Source organism: Mobula birostris, chromosome 24 (assembly GCF_030028105.1).
Source record: "Mobula birostris isolate sMobBir1 chromosome 24, sMobBir1.hap1, whole genome shotgun sequence".
Lineage (NCBI taxonomy): Eukaryota > Metazoa > Chordata > Chondrichthyes > Myliobatiformes > Myliobatidae > Mobula > Mobula birostris.
In genome coordinates this window covers 63860566-63882067 of record NC_092393.1, presented here as the reverse complement: position 1 = coordinate 63882067, position 21502 = coordinate 63860566, and the positions used below count along the sequence as shown (strand labels likewise).

The window sequence follows — 21502 nt, the reverse complement described above, 5'->3', positions numbered from 1 at the left end:
CAAAATAATTGATTGCATTAGTATTCGTCCCCTTTAATATGACACACAAAATCATCACTGGTGCAGCCAATTGGTTTTACAAGTCACATAATCAGTTAAATGGAGATCTGTTTTTGGAGGCCTGTGAGCAGTCAAAGAGTTTCAATTGATTGTAGTAAAACTACACCTGTATCTGGAAGGTCCAACTGCTGATATCCTGGCAAAAACTACACCATGAAGACAAAAGAAACATAGAAACATATAAAATTATGAAAGGGATAGGTAAGATAGAGGCAGGAGTTGTTTCCACTGGTAGGTGAGACTAGAACTAGGGGACATGGCCTCAAGATCTGGGGGTGAAGATTTAGGATGGAGATGAGGAGGAACTGCTTTTCCCAGAGAGTGGTGAATCTGTGGAATTCTCTGCCCAGTGAAGCAGTGGAAGCTACCTCAGTAAATAAATTTAAGCCAAGGTTGGATAGATTTTTGCATAGTAGGGGAGTGAAGGGTTTATGGGGAAAAGGCAGGAAGGTGGAGATGAGTCCATGGCCAGATCAGCCATGATCTTATTGAATGGCCGAGCAGGCTCAACGGGCCAGATGGCCTACTCCAGCTCCTAATTTTTCAGAACACTCCAAGCAACTCTGTAAAAAGGTTATTGAAAAGTATAAGTCAGGAGATGGGCACAAGAAAATTTCCAAGTCACTGAATATCTCTAGGTGTACAGTTAAGTCAAAATGGAAAGAATATGGCACAGCTGTAAATCTGCCTAGAGCAGGCCATCCTCAAAAACTGAGTGACTGTGCAAGAAGGGGACTAGTGAGGGAGACCACCATGAGACCTATGACAACTTTGGAGGAGTTACAAGCTTCAGTGGCTGAGATGGGAGAGACAGCACATACAACAACTGTTGCCTGGGTGCTTCACCAGTCACAGCTTTATGGGAGAGTGGCAAAGAGAAAGCCACTATTGAAAATCACTCACATGAAACCTCAGCTAGAGTCTGCCAGAAGGCACGTGGGAGACTCTGAAGTCAGCTGGAAGAAGGTTCAATGGTCTGATGAAAGCAAAATTGAGCTTTTTGGCCATCATCCCCACTGTGAAGCATGGTGGTGGCTGCATCATGCTGTGGGGATGTTTCACTGCAGCAGGCCCTGGAAGGCTGTTGAAGGTAGAAGATAAAATGAATGCAGGAAAATACAGGGAATTCCTGGAGGAAAACCTGATGCAGTCTGCAAGAGAACTGCAACTTAGGAGAAGATTTATTTTCCAGCAAGACATTGACCCCAAGCATAAAGCCAAAGCTACACAGGAATGACTTAAAAATAACAAAGTTAATGTCCTGGAGTGGCCAAGTCAGAGTCCAGACCTCAATCCAATTGAGAATTTGTGGCTCGACTTGAAAAAGGCTGTTCACTCATGATCCCCATGCAATCTGACAGAGCTTGAGCAGTTTTGTAAAGAAGAATGGGAAAAAATTGCAGTGTCCAGGTGTTCAAAGCTGATAAGAGACCTATCCACACAGACTCAAGGCTGTAATTGCTGCCAAAGGCGCATCTACTAAATACTGACTTGAAGGGGGTGAGTAATTATGCAATCAATTATTTTGTGGTTTATATTTTTAATTAATTTAGACCAATCTGTAGAAATATGGTTTCAATTTGACACAAAGGCATATTTTCTGTTAATCAATGTCAATAAAGCCAAATTAAATCCACTGTGATTCAATGTTGTAAAACAATAACACATGAAAACTTCTGGGGGGGGTGGGGGGTGTGAATGCTTTTCTAGGCACTGTAGACACAGTATTCCAGGGTTCTTATAGTTGGAGCCTAGAGTTGTGTGTGATCAGAGGTTCATACAGTTGGAGCCCAGTGTCCTGTGTGATCCAGGGATCGTACAGTTAAATCCCAGTACTGTGTGTGATCCAGGGATCGAATAGTTAATCTCAGAATCGTGTGTGATCCAGGGATTATACAGTTAGATCCCAGAATCGTGTGTGATCTGGGGTTTGTGCAGTTTGAGACAGAGTTGTGTGTGATCCAGGGATCGTACAGTTAATCCTAGAATCGTGTGTGATCCAGGGATCGAACAGTTAATCTCAGAACCATGTGTGAAATGGGGATCTACAGTTAAACTCAGAATCATGTGTGATCCGGGGATCTTACAGTTAGATCCCAGCATTGTGTGTGATCTGGGGATCATACAGTTAATCTCAGAATCGTGTGTGATCTGGGGTTCGTGCAGTTTGAGACAGAGTTGTGTGTGATCCAGGGGTCATCCATTAGGCATTAGGGGACCAGAGGGTGTGTGATGTGTACAGCTGGCTGTATCTATCTGTGCAACCCCTTCCCCGGCTGTCTGCTCCACACTGCCCACTCCTTTGGCAGCAGCATCCCTGGCAGGTTGCATGATAACCTCTTCTCTGGGGCACATGCTGGATGAATATATGTTGTGGACTGGCACCTTAGGGTGACTCTAGGTTGCAAAGCACCCATGCATAGGTGATCCTTACCTGGCCCCAGTACGGTGGGGAGGTGCCCACTGGGTAAGCGACTGGAGCAGATCCTGGGGGCAGGAGACCTCTGGGACACCTTGCACTTGGACCCTGCAACAGAGAGTTCGAGTCAGGCAAGGAGAGGGGACCGTACACAGAGAGAGAGTGAGTGTGTGAGTGTGTGAATGTGTGTGTGTGTGTGTGTGTGTTTTGTGTGTGTGAGGAGTATAAGGCAGGGGGAGGGGGACAGTACAGAGAGAGAGAGAGTGTGTGTGTGTGTGTGTGCACATGCATGCACATGGGGGAGGAGGACAGGGGAGAGGTGGGGAGCATAATGTTTGTATTTCACATTTCCAGCATCTGAAGACTTTTTTGGATAGCGTTTAGTCCTCCTGGCTCAGCAGACTTGTATGAACACTGCTTCTATGACGCTATGTGCCAATGCTGTTATGCACCAACGATGCTATGTGCCAACGATGCTATGTGCCAATGATGCTATGTGCCAACGATGCTATGTGCCAACGATGTTACATCAAGTAAGTTGAATGGTGTCACAATAATAACCTCACACTTAACATCAGCAAGACCAGGGAATTGATTGTGGACTGCAGGAAGGGGAAGTCAAGGGAACACGCATCAGTCCTCACACTGGGATTAGCAGTAGAAAGGGTGAGCTTCAGGTTCCTGGGTGTCAACATCTCTGAACATCTAACCTGGGCCCAATGTTTTGATGCAACTATGCAGAAGGCATGACAGAACTCTACTTTGGAATGAGTCAGCTGCACGTTGGTTGGTTGTCTGCCCTATTGAGTGTGGTCTTTCAATGATTTTATTATGATTCTTGGATTTACTATGAATGCCTGTGAGGAGGTGAGAGCTGGTAGGCACGGACTCTACGTTCACTCCCTGTTGGATGGCAGTTTCTCAACATCTGTACTAGATACATTTGTCCTTTTAACCCTCCCTTCCCGCTTCCCCCTCCCCCCCGGGACTCCCCATGTGAGGCAGTGCACCCTCAACTGGACTCAACATCTTGGTCCGTCCACCCCCGCCCAGCTGGTTTGTTCCCCCTCTCTGACCTCAAGGTTCATTCAGCACCTCCCACCTACACCATCCTCAGAGCTACTTTGTTGGCGCCTGCCCCAACCAGTCCCACCCTTGTGCTTTCCATTTTACCCCACATCTTCCCATATTCCCTCCACCCCCTCATCTGTAACTCAGACCTGGTCTTAGAGTCATGGTGTTGCATGTCATGGACACAGACTCTTTGGCCCAAAGGCTTCATGCCCATCCTGGTGCCTGACAAGTCAGTCCCATTTTCTTGGATTACAGGGATGTCAGCCATTTGGCCCACCTAAACCTTTCCTATCCATTACCCATACAGATGTAATACTTGTTCAAGTAGCTGCTTCAGTCACTTCCTCTGGCAGCTCATTCCATATACGGACCCCCCTCTGGGTGAACAAGCTGCCCCTCGGGTTCTATTAAATCGCTCCTCCCTCACCTTAAACCTGTGCTGTCTGGTTCTCGATTCTCCAACCCTGGGGAAAAGACTGTGCACATTCACTCTATCTGTACCCCTCTGAATTGTCAACCCGCATTCTCCTACGCACTACTGAGCAATGTTCCAACCTGCCTGACCTCTCGCTCTAACTCAGTCGCTCAGCAACATCCTCGTGAATCTCCACACTCGTCCCAGCTTATGACTAACAGCATAATCAGATCTGCGCACAGCCTCACTGATGTCTCGTTCTGTATTTAACACTTCCTGCTCGCATCCAAACTGTGCTTCTCCACTGAGGCTGCTCGGCCTGCTGAGTGTTCACACAGTTTGTGTTTGTACTTGGATGCAGTCCTGTGCCTGGTGTTAGACAGACAGGAGAGGTGGTGGAGCAGTGGTGCAAGGGTCAGAGACACACGAGGACGTGGTGCCCCGCCGTACTCACCGTCCCGGCCTGCAATGGAGGGCAGCTTACAGCTGGACCTTCCCCGGGCTCCCTGTAGGTCGGTCATTACTGGGCTCTCTACTTGCTGCAGGGATAAGCACATGTTAGACCAGACTTCTAGGACATCAACAAACATCTATCTTGCCTGCAGATAGACATCTACCCCATGCACAGTCAGGTGCCTTGTCTGCAGTAGACAGATATCCCAGTACCCAGGGGTCAGCAAATTACAAGAGGTTGTGGGGACGGAGGTGGTGGTTTTGGGACCGAGAACCATAACCGGTAATGGCCTCAGTATACGGGGCAACTCCCCTTCCCCTTACCCATCCCCAGTATCTCCAACCCCTCCACCTCTCCCCTCACTGAAATCTCCAATCTGCCCCCTTTCCTCTGAACTTTCGCCCCCCCCCCCACGTTCCCCCAGCTGGGCCCATGCTCTCCGGGGAAATGTAGCAATGGAAGGAGATGGCGGAGGACATTTGGCTCCTCCAGCTTGCTGTGCAATGATCCCGAACCCATCCTCCCTCAGGTGGACCCTGCGTAGTCTGTGTGAACAGCACAAAGGAGCAGCTCCTCCCCCCACCACCCCAGCTGTATTCACCCCTCCTAGTGCAGCCAGTCCAGCCCTGCTTCCCATGAACCTTAGTGAAGTGATTATCGTCCAGCGGCCTGGTGGGGTAGGGTTCATACAGCCTGGGGCATCGCCGGTTCTGGGCGTAGGTCAAGGTGTGGCTACCCCCGCAGCTCCTGGCTGTGGGTGGGAAAGCTTCTGGTAGATCCGGCACCCGTTCGCTGCAGAGAGGGAAAAGAGAGAGTTCACCAAGTGACCAGGGCCCACCACTAGACCCTGACCACTAATCGCCTGAAATTAGTCGTCCCAGAGACCCACCCAACCTCACCCACTTATTCCTGACCCTCTACTGAAAACCGTCACACTACCCCTGGCCGAACATTCACCGTCTGTGGAACTGTATAAGCACAATCCCTGGGGCTCGCTCAGAAGCAAACACCCACCAGTCAAAGGAGCTGCGGACTCAGGCTGCGTGTGGGATCTGCCTGTGCCTCCTCAGCCGCCAAGGCTGGGAAACTCTGGGGGCGGGGCAGTGGCGCAGCAGCAGATTGGGAAGTACGATGCTATTACACTCAGTGTGTCAGAGTCCAGAGTTCATTCTGCTGTTCTATGGTCTCCCCACGACCATGTGGGTCTTCTCTAGGTGCTCTCGTTTCCTCGCACAGCCCAACGACGTCCTCAGTGTTAGGTTAATTTGTCATTCCAAATGGTCCTATGTTTTCTGGGCAGTGCAGCTTGAATGGCCGTGTCTGTCTTCAATAAATAATTAAATGAAACCTGGCTGGGGGGGAGCAATCTCCACTGAGAGTGAGACCTGGAACTGGAAACAGCACAATGGGGAGTGTCAGTGACCCAGGACCTGGTGACAGGGGGGTGCTCAGGGTGGGCTGGGTCGCCAGTGACCAGGGACCCAGAGAGGTGGGACGGGTCGCCAGTGACCAGGGACCTGGAGGGCTGGGGTGGGTTGCCGGTGACCAGGGATCCAGAGAGGTGGGGTGGGTTGCTGGTGACCAGAGAGCCGGAGAGGTGGGTTGCTGGTGACCAGGGACCCAGAGAGGTGGGTTGGGACGCCGGTGTCCAAGGACCTGGAGGGGTGGGATGGGTTGCCAGTGACCAGGGACCCGGAGGAGCAGATCGCCAATGACCGGGAAGGGTGCAGGGTCCCAAAGTCCGAGGACTGGAGGGGTGTGGGGATGAGTGCAGTCAGTGGGGTTACGTGGGTGGACAATGCATAGTCAATGGTGAGTGCAGGTTGGTGGGTGGACAGTGTGTGGTCAACGGTCAGACCATGTGGCCAATAGTCAGTGTAGGTTTACGGGTGGACATGTAGTTGGACCGTCCACCAGGTCAGTGCATTGTGCGGTGTTCCCATGTGTTCATCGGGGCTTGTGGACCATTGCTATAGAGCGGTTGGAGCCCCAGGCTGATGGGCATTACCAACACCCGGCGTTTGGAGTGTGGTTCACTCACTTCCCCCATCCCTCCGCTCTCTGCCTACTCCTGCATACTCACGATTTGATGATACTCTCATACGCTTTACGAGGTGGTGACGAAGGTACCGGGCAGCCAATATGCAGCAGGGGTCTCATGAACGGACTGACTGCCTTGACTGACCCTTTAAAATGATTCTGCACCCTCTCTATCTGCCTACAAAGACTATCGTGCAGCCGCTGCATGTGAGTGATGCTGTGTTCCAGCTGTGAGCGGGTCATCCTTCTGTGGGTGGGAGAGATGACGTTAACAGCACTACAGTGCCTGATCAGTGAGCAGGAAGCGCGGCCAGCTCCATATCAGACACTCCACACCAGCCCACACCATCAGGGGCTCCCACCGATCCACCGGGGACATACCTCCAATCCCAGCAATCTGAGGTAGAGCAGGAGGGGAATCAGGTGAATGGAACTGGAGAGGGAATGGATGGAATTGTTTCTGGGTTGTATTAATGTACAGACATTGATGGGGAGACCCTGACAATTGACAGATTTTATAAGCAATAACAAAGATGTGATTCTATACACACTGCCAAACAAAGGCAGAGAGAGAGAGCAGATAGAGAGGGGATTGTAAAGGAGTACATCCCAGAGGAGAGTTTGAGCAGTGAGTGTGAATGGCGAGAGTGAGCAGAGTGCAACCAGTGAGCGTGAGTGACGAGTGTATGCTAACCAGTGAGCGTGAGGGACGAGTGTATGCTAACCAGTGAGCGTGAGGGACGAGTGTATGCTAACCAGTGAGCGTGAGGGAGGAGTGTATGCTAACCAGTGAGCGTGAGGGAGGAGTGTATGCTAACCAGTGAGCGTGAGGGACGAGTGTATGCTAACCAGTGAGCGTGAGGGAGGAGTGTATGCTAACCAGTGAGCGTGAGGGAGGAGTGTATGCTAACCAGTGAGCGTGAGGGAGGAGTGTATGCTAACCAGTGAGCGTGAGGGACGAGTGTATGCTAACCAGTGAGCGTGAGGGACGAGTGTATACTAACCAGTGAGCGTGAGGGACGAGTGTATGCTAACCAGTGAGCGTGAGTGACGAGTGTATGCTAACCAGTGAGCGTGAGGGACGAGTGTATGCTAACCAGTGAGTGTGAGTGGTGTGTAACCAGTGAGCATGAGTGACGAGTGTATGCTAACCAGTGAGCGTGAGGGAGGAGTGTATGCTAACCAGTGAGCGTGAGGGAGGAGTGTATGCTAACCAGTGAGCGTGAGGGACGAGTGTATGCTAACCAGTGAGCGTGAGTGACGAGTGTATGCTAACCAGTGAGCGTGAGGGACGAGTGTATGCTAACCAGTGAGCGTGAGGGACGAGTGTATACTAACCAGTGAGCGTGAGGGACGAGTGTATGCTAACCAGTGAGCGTGAGTGACGAGTGTATGCTAACCAGTGAGCGTGAGGGACGAGTGTATGCTAACCAGTGAGTGTGAGTGGTGTGTAACCAGTGAGCATGAGTGACGAGTGTATGCTAACCAGTGAGCGTGAGGGAGGAGTGTATGCTAACCAGTGAGCGTGAGGGAGGAGTGTATGCTAACCAGTGAGCGTGAGGGACGAGTGTATGCTAACCAGTGAGCGTGAGGGACGAGTGTATGCTAACCAGTGAGAGTGAGGGACGAGTGTATGCTAACCAGTGAGCGTGAGGGACGAGTGTATGCTAACCAGTGAGCGTGAGGGAGGAGTGTATGCTAACCAGTGAGCGTGAGTGACGAGTGTATGCTAACCAGTGAGCGTGAGGGACGAGTGTATGCTAACCAGTGAGCGTGAGGGACGAGTGTATGCTAACCAGTGAGCGTGAGTGGTGTGTAACCAGTGAGCGTGAAGGACGAGTGTATGCTAACCAGTGAGCGTGAGGGAGGAGTGTATGCTAACCAGTGAGCGTGAGGGAGGAGTGTATGCTAACCAGTGAGCGTGAGGGACGAGTGTATGCTAACCAGTGAGCGTGAGGGAGGAGTGTATGCTAACCAGTGAGCGTGAGGGACGAGTGTATGCTAACCAGTGAGCGTGAGGGACGAGTGTATGCTAACCAGTGAGCGTGAGGGAGGAGTGTATGCTAACCAGTGAGCGTGAGGGAGGAGTGTATGCTAACCAGTGAGCGTGAGGGACGAGTGTATGCTAACCAGTGAGCGTGAGGGACGAGTGTATACTAACCAGTGAGCGTGAGGGACGAGTGTATGCTAACCAGTGAGCGTGAGGGACGAGTGTCTGCTAACCAGTGAGTGTGAGTGGTGTGTAACCAGTGAGCATGAGTGACGAGTGTATGCTAACCAGTGAGCGTGAGGGAGGAGTGTATGCTAACCAGTGAGTGTGAGGGAGGAGTGTATGCTAACCAGTGAGCGTGAGGGACGAGTGTATGCTAACCAGTGAGCGTGAGTGACGAGTGTATGCTAACCAGTGAGCGTGAGGGACGAGTGTATGCTAACCAGTGAGCGTGAGGGACGAGTGTATGCTAACCAGTGAGCGTGAGGGAGGAGTGTATGCTAACCAGTGAGCGTGAGGGAGGAGTGTATGCTAACCAGTGAGCGTGAGGGACGAGTGTATGCTAACCAGTGAGCGTGAGGGACGAGTGTATACTAACCAGTGAGCGTGAGGGACGAGTGTATGCTAACCAGTGAGCGTGAGTGACGAGTGTATGCTAACCAGTGAGCGTGAGGGACGAGTGTATGCTAACCAGTGAGTGTGAGTGGTGTGTAACCAGTGAGCATGAGTGACGAGTGTATGCTAACCAGTGAGCGTGAGGGAGGAGTGTATGCTAACCAGTGAGCGTGAGGGAGGAGTGTATGCTAACCAGTGAGCGTGAGGGACGAGTGTATGCTAACCAGTGAGCGTGAGGGACGAGTGTATGCTAACCAGTGAGCGTGAGGGACGAGTGTATACTAACCAGTGAGCGTGAGGGACGAGTGTATGCTAACCAGTGAGCGTGAGGGACGAGTGTATGCTAACCAGTGAGCGTGAGGGACGAGTGTATGCTAATCAGTGAGTGTGAGTGGTGTGTAACCAGTGAGTGTGAGTGACGAGTGTATGCTAACCAGTGAGAGTGAGGGAGGAGTGTATGCTAACCAGTGAGCGTGAGGGACGAGTGTATGCTAACCAGTGAGCGTGAGGGACGAGTGTATGCTAACCAGTGAGCGTGAGGGAGGAGTGTATGCTAACCAGTGAGCGTGAGTGACGAGTGTATGCTAACCAGTGAGCGTGAGGGACGAGTGTATGCTAACCAGTGAGCGTGAGGGACGAGTGTATGCTAACCAGTGAGCGTGAGTGGTGTGTAACCAGTGAGCGTGAGGGACGAGTGTATGCTAACCAGTGAGCGTGAGGGAGGAGTGTATGCTAACCAGTGAGCGTGAGGGAGGAGTGTATGCTAACCAGTGAGCGTGAGGGACGAGTGTATGCTAACCAGTGAGCGTGAGGGAAGAGTGTATGCTAACCAGTGAGCGTGAGTGACGAGTGTATGCTAACCAGTGAGCGTGAGGGACGAGTGTATGCTAACCAGTGAGCGTGAGGGACGAGTGTATGCTAACCAGTGAGCGTGAGGGACGAGTGTATGCTAACCAGTGAGCGTGAGTGGTGTGTAACCAGTGAGCGTGAGGGACGAGTGTATGCTAACCAGTGAGCGTGAGGGACGAGTGTATGCTAACCAGTGAGCGTGAGGGAGGAGTGTATGCTAACCAGTGAGCGTGAGGGACGAGTGTATGCTAACCAGTGAGCGTGAGGGAAGAGTGTATGCTAACCAGTGAGCGTGAGGGACGAGTGTATGCTAACCAGTGAGCGTGAGTGGTGTGTAACCAGTGAGCGTGAGGGACGAGTGTATGCTAACCAGTGAGTGTGAGTGACGAGTGTATACTAACCAGTGAGCGTGAGGGAGGAGTGTATGCTAACCAGTGAGCGTGAGGGACGAGTGTATGCTAACCAGTGAGTGTGAGTGACGAGTGTATGCTAACCAGTGAGCGTGAGCGGTGTGTAACCAGTGAGCGTGAGTGACGAGTGTATGCTAACCAGTGAGCGTGAGTGACGAGTGTATGCTAACCAGTGAGCGTGAGGGAAGAGTGTATGCTAACCAGTGAGCGTGAGGGACGAGTGTATGCTAACCAGTGAGCGTGAGTGGTGTGTAACCAGTGAGCATGAGGAACGAGTGTATGCTAACCAGTGAGCGTGAGGAACGAGTGTATGCTAACCAGTGAGCATGAGGGACGAGTGTATGCTAACCAGTGAGCGTGAGTGGTGTGTAACCAGTGAGCGTGAGGGACGAGTGTATGCTAACCAGTGAGTGTGAGTGACGAGTGTATACTAACCAGTGAGCGTGAAGGAGGAGTGTATGCTAACCAGTGAGCGTGAGTGACGAGTGTATGCTAACCAGTGAGTGTGAGTGGTCTGTAACCAGTGAGCGTGAGTGACGAGTGTATGCTAACCAGTGAGCGTGAGTGGTGTGTAACCAGTGAGCGTGAGGGACAAGTGTATGCTAACCAGTGAGTGTGAGTGGTCTGTAACCAGTGAGTGTGAGTGACGAGTGTATACTAACCAGGAGTGTAAGTGACGAGTGTATACTAACCAGTGAGCGTGAGTGGTGTGTAACCAGTGAGTGTGAGGGACGAGTGTATGCTAACCAGTGAGTGTGAGTGACGAGTGTATACTAACCAGTGAGTGTGAGTGACAAGTGTATACTAACCAGTGAGTGTGAGTGGTGTGTAACCAGTGAGTGTGAGTGACGAGTGTATACTAACCAGTGAATGTGAGTGACAAGTGTATACTAACCAGTGAGTGTGAGTGGTGTGTAACCAGTGAGTGTGTAATTAACGAGTGTGTGAGGGCGTAAGCAGTGTATAATCAATGGGTGAGAATGAGAGTAAGCAGTGTATAACCAGTGAGAACGAGTGTGAGCAGCGAGTAGTATGAGTGTGTGAACTGTGTGTAAACAGTGTATAAAGTGAGTGAGAGTGAGCATGAACTGTGAGTGTAACAGTGTATAACCAGTGAGAATGAGTGTGAACGGTGAGAGAGTAAGCAGTGTATAGCAGTGAGTGAGAATGAGCGTGAGTGTGTGAGCTGTGTGTCAGCAGTGAGTGTGAGTGTGTGACAGACGGCAGAGAGTGGGGGATTGGGCAACAGTACTTCCCCACTCCCAGGCAATTGAATTCTTTAGAGATGGTAATAACTGTTCTTCAATTTGAATTCACAGTATTGTAAACCCTAACCTTTGAATGTCTTTTGTATTTAAATAACATTTTGTATGTTTGTAAAAAGAACAGCGGATGGCAGACACACCCTGTGGTGAAGGATGAGAGGGAATCAGCATTATCACTGCAGGGAGACGGTCAGCTTTAATAGCTGTACCTTCTCTGCCCAGCCCATTCCGGGGGGGAGGGGGTTGTGGCCAGTACAGAGGGGAGGGGAAATGAACACCAGCCCTCACACCACAAGGTCAGCGAGTTCACACACCCCTTGCTCCTGCGTCGTGTCAGGTCAGCATCTGGGCGCTGTGACCAGTGCCCGCTGCTCGCGTAGTTTGGTGACGGCAGGGAGACCATGTTCCTATAGAGACAGAAGCACAGTGAGCAGCTGCACAATACTCCATGGCCTCTGACCCCGGGACCAGATAGACACACATGACCCCTCCCCAACACACCCAAACCCTACCATGGCCATCCCTGACCCCCAGTCCTTCTTCAACACACCTCGACACCCCCTGACCTCAACATAGCAATCTCCAACCATTGACTCCACCCCAGAACACTCAGATCTCACCCAGCACCCCCCCCAATCCCTCCCCAACATACCCCAACACCCAACCACACCCTGGCACCTCCTGCCCTCCCCAGGCATTCCCGAACCATTGACCTCATGCTGGCACACCGAGATTAGGAAGACTGAAAGAGCACATGAGGTTTCTCTGGCAGACAAGATGAAGGAGAATGCCAAGGTCTTCTACAGATATACTAAGAACAAAAGGATAACAAGGGTCAAAATTGGTCCTCTGAAGATCAGAGAGGTCATCAATGCATGGAGCCGAAAGAGATGGGGAAGATCCTTAATGGAGTTGTTTTTGCAACTGTATTTACTCAGGAGAAGGACTCGATCTGTACAGCAGAGGCAAAACACAAGTACAAGCAGAGCAGCCATTCTTTTGAGTGTGCCAGTGTTTAAGATGGCTTTAAGGAGCGGTGTCTCAGAAAGGCGGCATCCATTATTAAGGACCCCCAGCACCCAGGGCATGTCCTTTTCTCACTGTTACCATCAGGTAGGAGGTACAGAAGCCTAAAGGCACACACTCAGCGATTCAGGAACAGCTTCTTCCCCTCTGCCATCTGATTCCTAAATGGACATTGAAGCTTTGGACACTACCTCACTTTTCTTTAATATACAGTATTTGTTTTTGCACGTTTTTTAAAAAATCTATTTGTACAGGGTCTTTCTTATTTGTATGCTAAATTTAAAATGGCTTCTTTGTTATGTTATACTGGGGAATGCTTCTTTGTTATGTGAAATGCTGAGAGAGTCTCTAGCTAGACAGTTGCTTGGGCTAGTACAGACAGCAGGGTGCTGTTAGCCAATGGGTGCTCATGTATCGTTTTGTTTTCGGGTGATAATGCTGTATCATATGACTGGGAATGGGGGTTTTTGGTGGGGAGTCGGAGGAGAGACGGGGAGGAAGGAGGGGAGATGGGGAGTCGGAGGGGGGACGGGGAGATGGAGGAGAAACGGGGAGACAGAGGGGGGACGGGGAGTCGGAGGAGAGACGAGGAGGACGGCAGAGAGACAGGGAGTCGGAGGGTAGACGGGGAGACGGAGGAGAGACGGGGAGTCGGAGGGGGGGACGGGGAGTCGGAGGGGGGGACGGGGAGTCGTAGGGGCGACAGGGAGTCGAAGGAGAGACGAGGAGGACGGTGGACAGGGTTTTTGGCGGGGAGTCAGAGGAGGGACAGGAGTAGGAGGGGGGACGGGGAGTCAGAGGGGGGACGGGGAGTCAGAGGGGGGACGGGGAGACGGAGGGGGTACGGGGAGATGGAGGCGAGACGAGGAGGACGGTAGAGAGACGGGGAGTCGGACGGGAGACGGGGAGCCGGCGGGGAGACGGGGAGACGGAGGAGAGACAGGGAGTCGGAGGGAGGACAGGGAGTCGAAGGAGAGACGGGGAGTCGGAGGAAAGACGAGGAGGACGGTGGACGGGGTTTTTGGCGGGGAGTTAGAGGAGGGACGGGAGTAGGAGGAGGGACGGGGAGTCGGAGGAGAGACGGGGAGGACGGTAGAGAGACGGGGAGTCGGAGGAGAGACGGGGAGTCGGAGGAGAGACGAGGAGGACGGTGGACGGGGTTTTTGGCAGGGAGTCGGAGGAGAGACGAGGAGGACGGTAGAGAGACGGGGAGTCGGACGGGAGACGGGGAGCCGGCGGGGAGACGGGGAGACGGAGGAGAGACAGGGAGTCGGAGGGAGGACAGGGAGTCGAAGGAGAGATGGGGAGTCGGAGGAAAGACGAGGAGGACGGTGGACGGGGTTTTTGGCGGGGAGTTAGAGGAGGGACGGGAGTAGGAGAAGGGACGGGGAGTCGGAGGAGAGACGGGGAGGACGGTAGAGAGACGGGGAGTCGGAGGAGAGACGGGGAGTCGGAGGAGAGACGGGGAGTCGGAGGAGAGACGAGGAGGACGGTGGACGGGGTTTTTGGCAGGGAGTCGGAGGAGAGACGAGGAGGACGGTAGAGAGACGGGGAGTCGGACGGGAGACAGGGAGAGACGGGGAGACGGAGGAGAGACTGGGAGTCGGAGGAGAGACGGGGAGTCGGAGGAGAGACGGGGAGTCGGAAGGAGAGACGGGGAGTCGGAGGGAGGACGGGGAGTCGGAGGGAGGACGGGGAGTCGGAGGGAGGACAAGGAGTCGAAGGAGAGACTGGGAGTCGGAGGAGAGACGGGGAGTCGGAGGAGAGACGGGGAGTCGGAGGAGGGACGGGGAGGACGGTAGAGAGACGGGGAGTCAGAGGGGGAACGGGGAGTCGGAGGGGGGATGGGGAGTCGGAGGAGAGACGAGGAGGACGGTGGACGGGGTTTTTGGCAGGGAGTCGGAGGAGAGATGAGGAGGACGGTAATTAGACAAGGAGTCGGACGGGAGACAGGGAGTCAGAGGAGAGACGGGGAGACGGAGGAGAGACGGGGAGTCGATGGGGGGGACAGGGAGTCGGAGGAAAGACGTGGAGGACGGTGGACGGGGTTTTGGCGGGGAGTCGGAGAAGGGACGGGAGTAGGAGGAGGGACGGGGAGTCGGAGGAGGGACGGGGAGTCGGAGGAGAGACGGGGAGTCGGAGGAGAGACGGGGAGGACGGTAGAGAGACGGGGAGTCAGAGGGGGAACGGGGAGTCGGAGGGGGGATGGGGAGTCGGAGGAGAGACGAGGAGGACGGTGGACGGGGTTTTTGGCAGGGAGTCGGAGGAGAGATGAGGAGGACGGTAATGAGACAAGGAGTCGGACGGGAGACAGGGAGTCAGAGGAGAGACGGGGAGACGGAGGAGAGACGGGGAGTCGATGGGGGGGACAGGGAGTCAGAGGAAAGACGTGGAGGACGGTGGACGGGGTTTTGGCGGGGAGTCGGAGAAGGGACGGGAGTAGGAGGAGGGACGGGGAGTCGGAGGAGGGACGGGGAGTCGGTGGAGAGACGGGGAGTCGGTGGAGAGACGGGGAGTCGGAGGAGAGACAGGGAGTCGGAGGAGAGACGAGGAGGACGGTAGCGAGACGGGGAGTCGGAGGGGAGACGGGGAGACGGAGGAGATAGGGGGAGTCAGAGGGGGACAGGGAGTCGGGGGGGACAGGGAGTCGGGGGGACAGGGAGTCGGGGGGGACAGGGAGTCGGGGGGACAGGGAGTCGGGGGGACAGGGAGTCGGGGGGGACAGGGAGTCGGGGGGACAGGGAGTCGGGGGGACAGGGAGTCGGGGGGACAGGGAGTCGGAGGAGAAACGCGGAGTCGGAGGGGGACAGGGAGTCAGAGGGGGGACGGGGAGTCAGAGGGGGGACGGGGAGTCAGAGGAGAGACGGGGAGTCGGAGGAGAGACGGGGAGTCGGAGGAGAGACGGGGAGTCGGAGGAGAGACGGGGAGTCGGTGGAGAGACGGGGAGTTGGAGGAGAGACGGGGAGTCCGAAGAGAGACGAGGACGGCGGACAGGGTTTTTGGCGGGGAGTCAGAGGAGGATCAGGAGTAGGAGGAGGAACGGGGAGTCAGAGGGGGGACGGGGAGTCAGAGGGGGTACGGGGAGACGGAGGCGAGACGAGGAGGACGGTAGAGAGACGGGGAGTCGGACGGGAGACAGGGAGTCGGCGGGGAGACGGAGGAGAGACAGGGAGTCGGAGGGAGGACAGGGAGTCGAAGGAGAGACGGGGAGTCGGAAGAAAGACGAGGAGGACGTTGGACGGGGTTTTGGACGGGGTTTTTGGCGGAGAGTCAGAGGAGGGACGGGAGTAGGAGGAGGGACGGGGAGTCGGAGGAGAGACAGGGAGGACGGTAGAGAGACGGGGAGTCAGAGGGGGGACGGGGAGTCAGAGGGGGCACGGGGAGACGGAGGCGAGACGAGGAGGATGGTAGAGAGACGGAGTCGGACAGGAGACGGGGAGTCGGCGGGGAGACGGAGGAGAGACAGGGAGTCGGAGGGAGGATGGAGTCGAAGGAGAGACGGGGAGTCGGAGGAAAGACGAGGAGGATGTTGGACGGGGTTTTGGACGGGGTTTTTGGCGGGGAGTCAGAGGAGGGACGGGAGTCGGAGGGGGGACGGGGAGTCGGTGGAGAGACGGGGAGTCGGTGGAGAGACGGGGAGTCGGAGGAGAGACGGGGAGTCAGAGGAGAGACGAGGAGGACGGTGGACGGAGTTTTTAGCGGGGAGTCGGAGGAGGGACGGGAGTAGGAGGTGGAACGGGGAGTCAGAGGGGGTACGGGGAGACGGAGGCGAGACGAGGAGGACGGTAGAGAGACGGGGAGTCGGCGGGGAGACGGGGAGACGGAGGAGAGACAGGGAGTCGGAGGGAGGACGGAGTCGAAGGAGAGACGGGGAGTCGGAGGAAAGACGAGGAGGACGGTAGAGAGACGGGGAGTCGGAGGGGGGACGGGGAGTCGGAGGAGAGACGAGGAGGACGGTGGACGGGGTTTTTGGCAGGGAGTCGGAGGAGAGACGAGGAGGACGGTAGAGAGACGGGGAGTCGGACGGGAGACAGGGAGTCAGAGGAGAGATGGGGAGACGGAGGAGAGACGGGGAGTCGATGGGGGGGACAGGGAGTCGGAGAAAAGACGTGGAGGACGGTGGACGGGGTTTTTGGCGGGGAGTCGGAGGAGGGACGGGGAGTCGGAGGAGAGACGGGGAGTCGGTGGAGAGACGGGGAGTTGGAGGAGAGACGAGAAGGACGGTAGCGAGACGGGGAGTCGGAGGGGAGACGGGGAGTCGGAGGGGAGACGGGGAGTCAGAGGAGAGACGGGGAGTCAGAGGGGGACAGGGAGTCGGGGGGGACAGGGAGTCGGGGGGGGGACGGGGAGTCGGAGGAGAAACGCAGAGTCGGAGGAGAAACGCGGAGTCGGAGGGGATCGGGGAGTCAGAGGGGGGACGGGGAGTCGGAGGAGAGATGAGGAGGACAGTGGACAGGGTTTTTGGCGGGGAGTCAGAGGAGAGACGGGGAGACAGAGGAGAGACGGGGAGTCGGAGGGGGGGACGGGGAGTCGTGGGGGGACAGGGAGTCGAAGGAGAGACGGGGAGTCAGACGAAAGATGAGGAGGACGGTGGACGGGGTTTTTGGCGGGGAGTCGGAGGAGAGACGGGGAGTCGGTGGAGAGACAGGGAATTGGAGGAGAGCCGGGGAGTTGGAGGAGAGACGAGGACGGTGGACAGGGTTTTTGGCGGGGAGTCAGAGGAGGAACAGGAGTAGGAGGAGGAACGGGGAGTCGGAGGGGGGACAGGGAGTCGGAGGAGAGACGGGGAGATGGAGGGGGGACGGGGAGACGGAGGGGGAATGGGGAGTCGGTGGAGAGACGGGGAGTCAGAGGAGAGACGAGGAGGACGGTGGACGGGGTTTTTGGCGGGGAGTCGGAGGGGAGACGAGGAGGACAGTAGAGAGACAGGGAGTCGGACGGGAGACGGAGTCGGAGGAGAGACGGGGAGATGGAGGAGAGACGGGGAGACGGAGGACAGACGGGGAGTCGATGGGGGGGACGGGGAGTCGGAGGGGGGACAGGGAGCCGAAGGAGAGACGGGGAGTCGGAGGAGAGACGGGGAGGACGGTAGAGAGACGGGGAGTTGGAGGGAGACGGGGAGTCGGACGGGAGACAGGGAGTCAGAGGAGAGACGGGGAGACGGAGGAGAGACGGGGAGTCGGTGGAGAGACGGGGAGTTGGAGGAGAGACGAGAAGGACGGTAGCGAGACGGGGAGTCGGAGGAGAGACGGGGAGTCGGAGGGGAGACGGGGAGTCGGAGGGGAGACGGGGAGTCAGAGGAGAGACGGGGAGTCAGAGGGGGACAGGGAGTCAGAGGGGGACAGGGAGTCGGGGGGGACAGGGAGTCGGGGGGGACAGGGAGTCGGGGGGGGGACGGGGAGTCGGAGGAGAAACGTGGAGTCGGAGGAGAGACGAGGAGGACAGTGGACAGGGTTTTTGGCGGGGAGTCAGAGGAGAGACGGGGAGACAGAGGAGAGACGGGGAGTCGGAGGGGGGGACGGGGAGTCGTGGGGGGACAGGGAGTCGAAGGAGAGACGGGGAGTCAGACGAAAGATGAGGAGGACGGTGGACGGGGTTTTTGGCGGGGAGTCGGAGGAGGGACGGGGAGTCGGAGGAGAGACGGGGAGTCGGTGGAGAGACAGGGAATTGGAGGAGAGCTGGGGAGTTGGAGGAGAGACGAGGACGGTGGACAGGGTTTTTGGCGGGGAGTCAGAGGAGGGACAGGAGTAGGAGGAGGAACGGGGAGTCGGAGGGGGGACAGGGAGTCGGAGGAGAGACGGGGAGATGGAGGGGGGACGGGGAGACGGAGGGGGAATGGGGAGTCGGTGGAGAGACGGGGAGTCAGAGGAGAGACGAGGAGGACGGTGGACGGGGTTTTTGGCGGGGAGTCGGAGGGGAGACGAGGAGGACAGTAGAGAGACAGGGAGTCGGACGGGAGACGGAGTCGGAGGAGAGACGGGGAGATGGAGGAGAGACGGGGAGACGGAGGACAGACGGGGAGTCGATGGGGGGGACGGGGAGTCGGAGGGGGGACAGGGAGCCGAAGGAGAGACGGGGAGTCGGAGGAGAGACGGGGAGGACGGTAGAGAGACGGGGAGTCGGAGGGGAGACGGGGAGTCGGAGGGGAGACGGGGAGTCGGGGGGGGACGGGGAGTCGGGGGGGGACGGGGAGTCGGAGGGGGGGACTGGGAGTCGGAGGGGGGGGACTGGGAGTCGGAGGGGGGGGACTGGGAGTCGGAGGGGGGGACTGGGAGTCGGAGGGGGGACGGGGAGTCGAAGGAGAGACGGGGAGTCGGAGGAGAGACGAGGAGGATGGTGGACGGGGTTTTTGGCGGGGAGTCGGAGGAGTGACGGGAGTAGGAGGAGGGACGGGGAGTTGGAGGGGGGACGGGGAGTCGGAGGAGAGACGAGGAGGACGGTAGCGAGACGGGGAGTCGGAGGGGAGACGGGGAGACGGAGGGGTGACAGGGAGTCGAAGGAGAGACGGGGAGTCGGAGGAGAGACGAGGAGGACGGTGGACGGAGTTTTTGGCGGGGAGTCGGAGGAGGAACGGGAGTAGGAGGAGGGACGGGGAGGGGGGACGGGGAGTCGGAGGGGGGGACTGGGAGTCGAAGGAGAGACGGAGAGTCAGAGGAGAGACGAGGAGGATGGTGGACGGGGTTTTTGGCGGGGAGTCGGAGGAGAGTCAGGTAGTCAGAGGAGAGATGGGGAGGACGGTAGAGAGACGGGGAGTCGGAGGTGAGACAGGGAGACGGAGGAGAGACGAGGAGTCGGGGGGGACGGGGAGTCGGAGGGGGGATGGGGAGTCGATAGAGAGACAGGTTGTCGGAGGAGAGACGGGGAGTCGGAGGGGGGACGGGGAGTCGGAGGGGGGACGGGGAGTCGGAGGAGGGACGGGGAGTCGGAGGGGGGACGGGGAGTCGGAGGGGGGACGGGGAGTCGGAGGGGGGACGGGGAGTCGGAGGGGGGACGGGGAGTCGGAGGGGGGACGATGAGTCGGAGGGGGGACGATGAGTCGGAGGGGGGACGATGAGTCGGAGGGGGGACGGGGAGTCGGAGGGGGGACGGGGAGTCGGAGGGGGGACGGGGAGTCGGTGGAGAGACGGGGAGTCAGAGGAGAGACGGGGAGTCAGAGGAGAGACGGGGAGGACGGTAGAGAGACGGGGAGGACGGTAGAGAGACGGGGAGTCAGAGGGGAGATGGGGAGACGGAGGAGAGACGGGGGGTCGTAGGAGAGACGAGGAGGACGGTGGACGGGGTTTTTGGCAGGGAGTCGGAGGAGGGACGGGAGTAGGAGGAGGGACGGGGAGTCGGTGGAGAGACGGGGAGTCGGAGGAGAGACGGGGAGGACGGTAGAGAGACGGGGAGATGGAGGAGAGACGGGGAGTCGGAGGGGGATGGGGAGACGGAGGAGAGACGGGGAGTCGGAGGGGGGGACGGGGAGTCGTAGGGGCGACAGGGAGTCGAAGGAGAGACGGGGAGTCGGACGAAAGATGAGGAGGATGGTGGACAGGGTTTTTGGCGGGGAGTCAGAGGAGAGACGGGGAGACGGAGGAGAGACGGGGAGTCGGAGGGGGGGACGGGGAGTCGTGGGGGGATAGGGAGTCGAAGGAGAGACGGGGAGTGGGACGAAAGATGAGGAGGATGGTGGACGGGGTTTTTGGCGGGGAGTCGGAGGAGGGACGGGGAGTCGGAGGAGAGACGGGGAGTCGGTGGAGAGACGGGGAGTTGGAGGAGAGACGAGGACGGTGGACAGGGTTTTTGGCGGCGAGTCAGAGGAGGGACGGGAGTAGGAGGAGGGACGGGGAGTCGGAGGGGGGACGGGGAGTCGAAGGAGAGACGGGGAGTCGAAGGAGAGACCGGGAGGACGGTAGAGAGACGGGGAGTCGGAGGGGAGACGGGGAGTCGGAGGAGAGACGGGGAGTCGGAGGAGAGACGAGGACGGTGGACAGGGTTTTTGGCGGGGAGTCAGAGGAGGGACAGGAGTAGGAGGAGGAACGGGGAGTCGGAGGGGGGACGGGGAGTCGGAGGAGAGACGGGGAGATGGAGGGGGGACGGGGAGACGGAGGGGGGATGGGGAGTCGGTGGAGAGACGGGGAGTCAGAGGAGAGACGAGGAGGACGGTGGACGGGGTTTTTGGCGGGGAGTCGGAGGGGAGACGAGGAGGACAGTAGAGAGACAGGGAGTCGGACGAGAGACGGAGTCGGAGGAGAGACGGGGAGACGGAGGGGAGACGGAGGAGAGACGGGGAGTCGGAGGGAGGACGGGGAGTCGAAGGAGAGACGGGGAGGACGGTAGAGAGACGGGGAGTCGGAGGGGGGATGGGGAGTCAAAGGAGAGACGGGAGTCGGAGGAGAGACGAGGAGGACGGTGGACGGAGTTTTTGGCGGGGAGTCGGAGGAGGGACGGGAGTAGGAGGAGGGACGGGGAGGGGGGACGGGGAGTCGGAGGGGGGGACCGGGAGTCGAAGGAGAGACGGGGAGTCAGAGGAGAGACGAGGAGGATGGTGGACGGGGTTTTTGGCGTGGAGTCGGAGAGTCGGGTAGTCAGAGGAGAGACGGGGAGGACGGTAGAGAGACGGGGAGGACGGTAGAGAGACAGGAAGGACGGTAGAGAGACGGGGAGGACGGTAGAGAGACGGGGAGATGGAGGAGGGACGGAGAGTCAGAGGAGGGATGGGGAGTCGGAGGGGGTACGGGGAGTCGGAGGAGAGACGAGGAGGACGGTGGACGGGGTTTTTGGCAGGGAGTCGGAGGAGAGACGAGGAGAACGGTAATGAGACAGGGAGTCGGACGGGAGACGGAGTCAGAGGAGAGACGGGGAGTCGATGCGGGGGGACAGGGAGTCGGAGGAAAGACGTGGAG

General features: G+C 57.2%; 1 protein-coding gene across 1 annotated transcript in view; it reads right to left on the bottom strand.

The window, feature by feature from the left end:
- Window positions 1-21502, bottom strand: part of LOC140187268 (uncharacterized) — a 102456-nt gene that overhangs the window by 9432 nt on the left and 71522 nt on the right. The window contains exons 16-19 of the mRNA XM_072242402.1: window positions 11906-11998; window positions 5064-5214; window positions 4423-4507; window positions 2495-2587 (exon numbers count right to left, since the gene is read on the bottom strand). Coding sequence (XP_072098503.1) covers window positions 2495-2587; window positions 4423-4507; window positions 5064-5214; window positions 11906-11998 — 422 coding nt within the window. The remainder of the gene's footprint in view (window positions 1-2494; window positions 2588-4422; window positions 4508-5063; window positions 5215-11905; window positions 11999-21502) is intronic.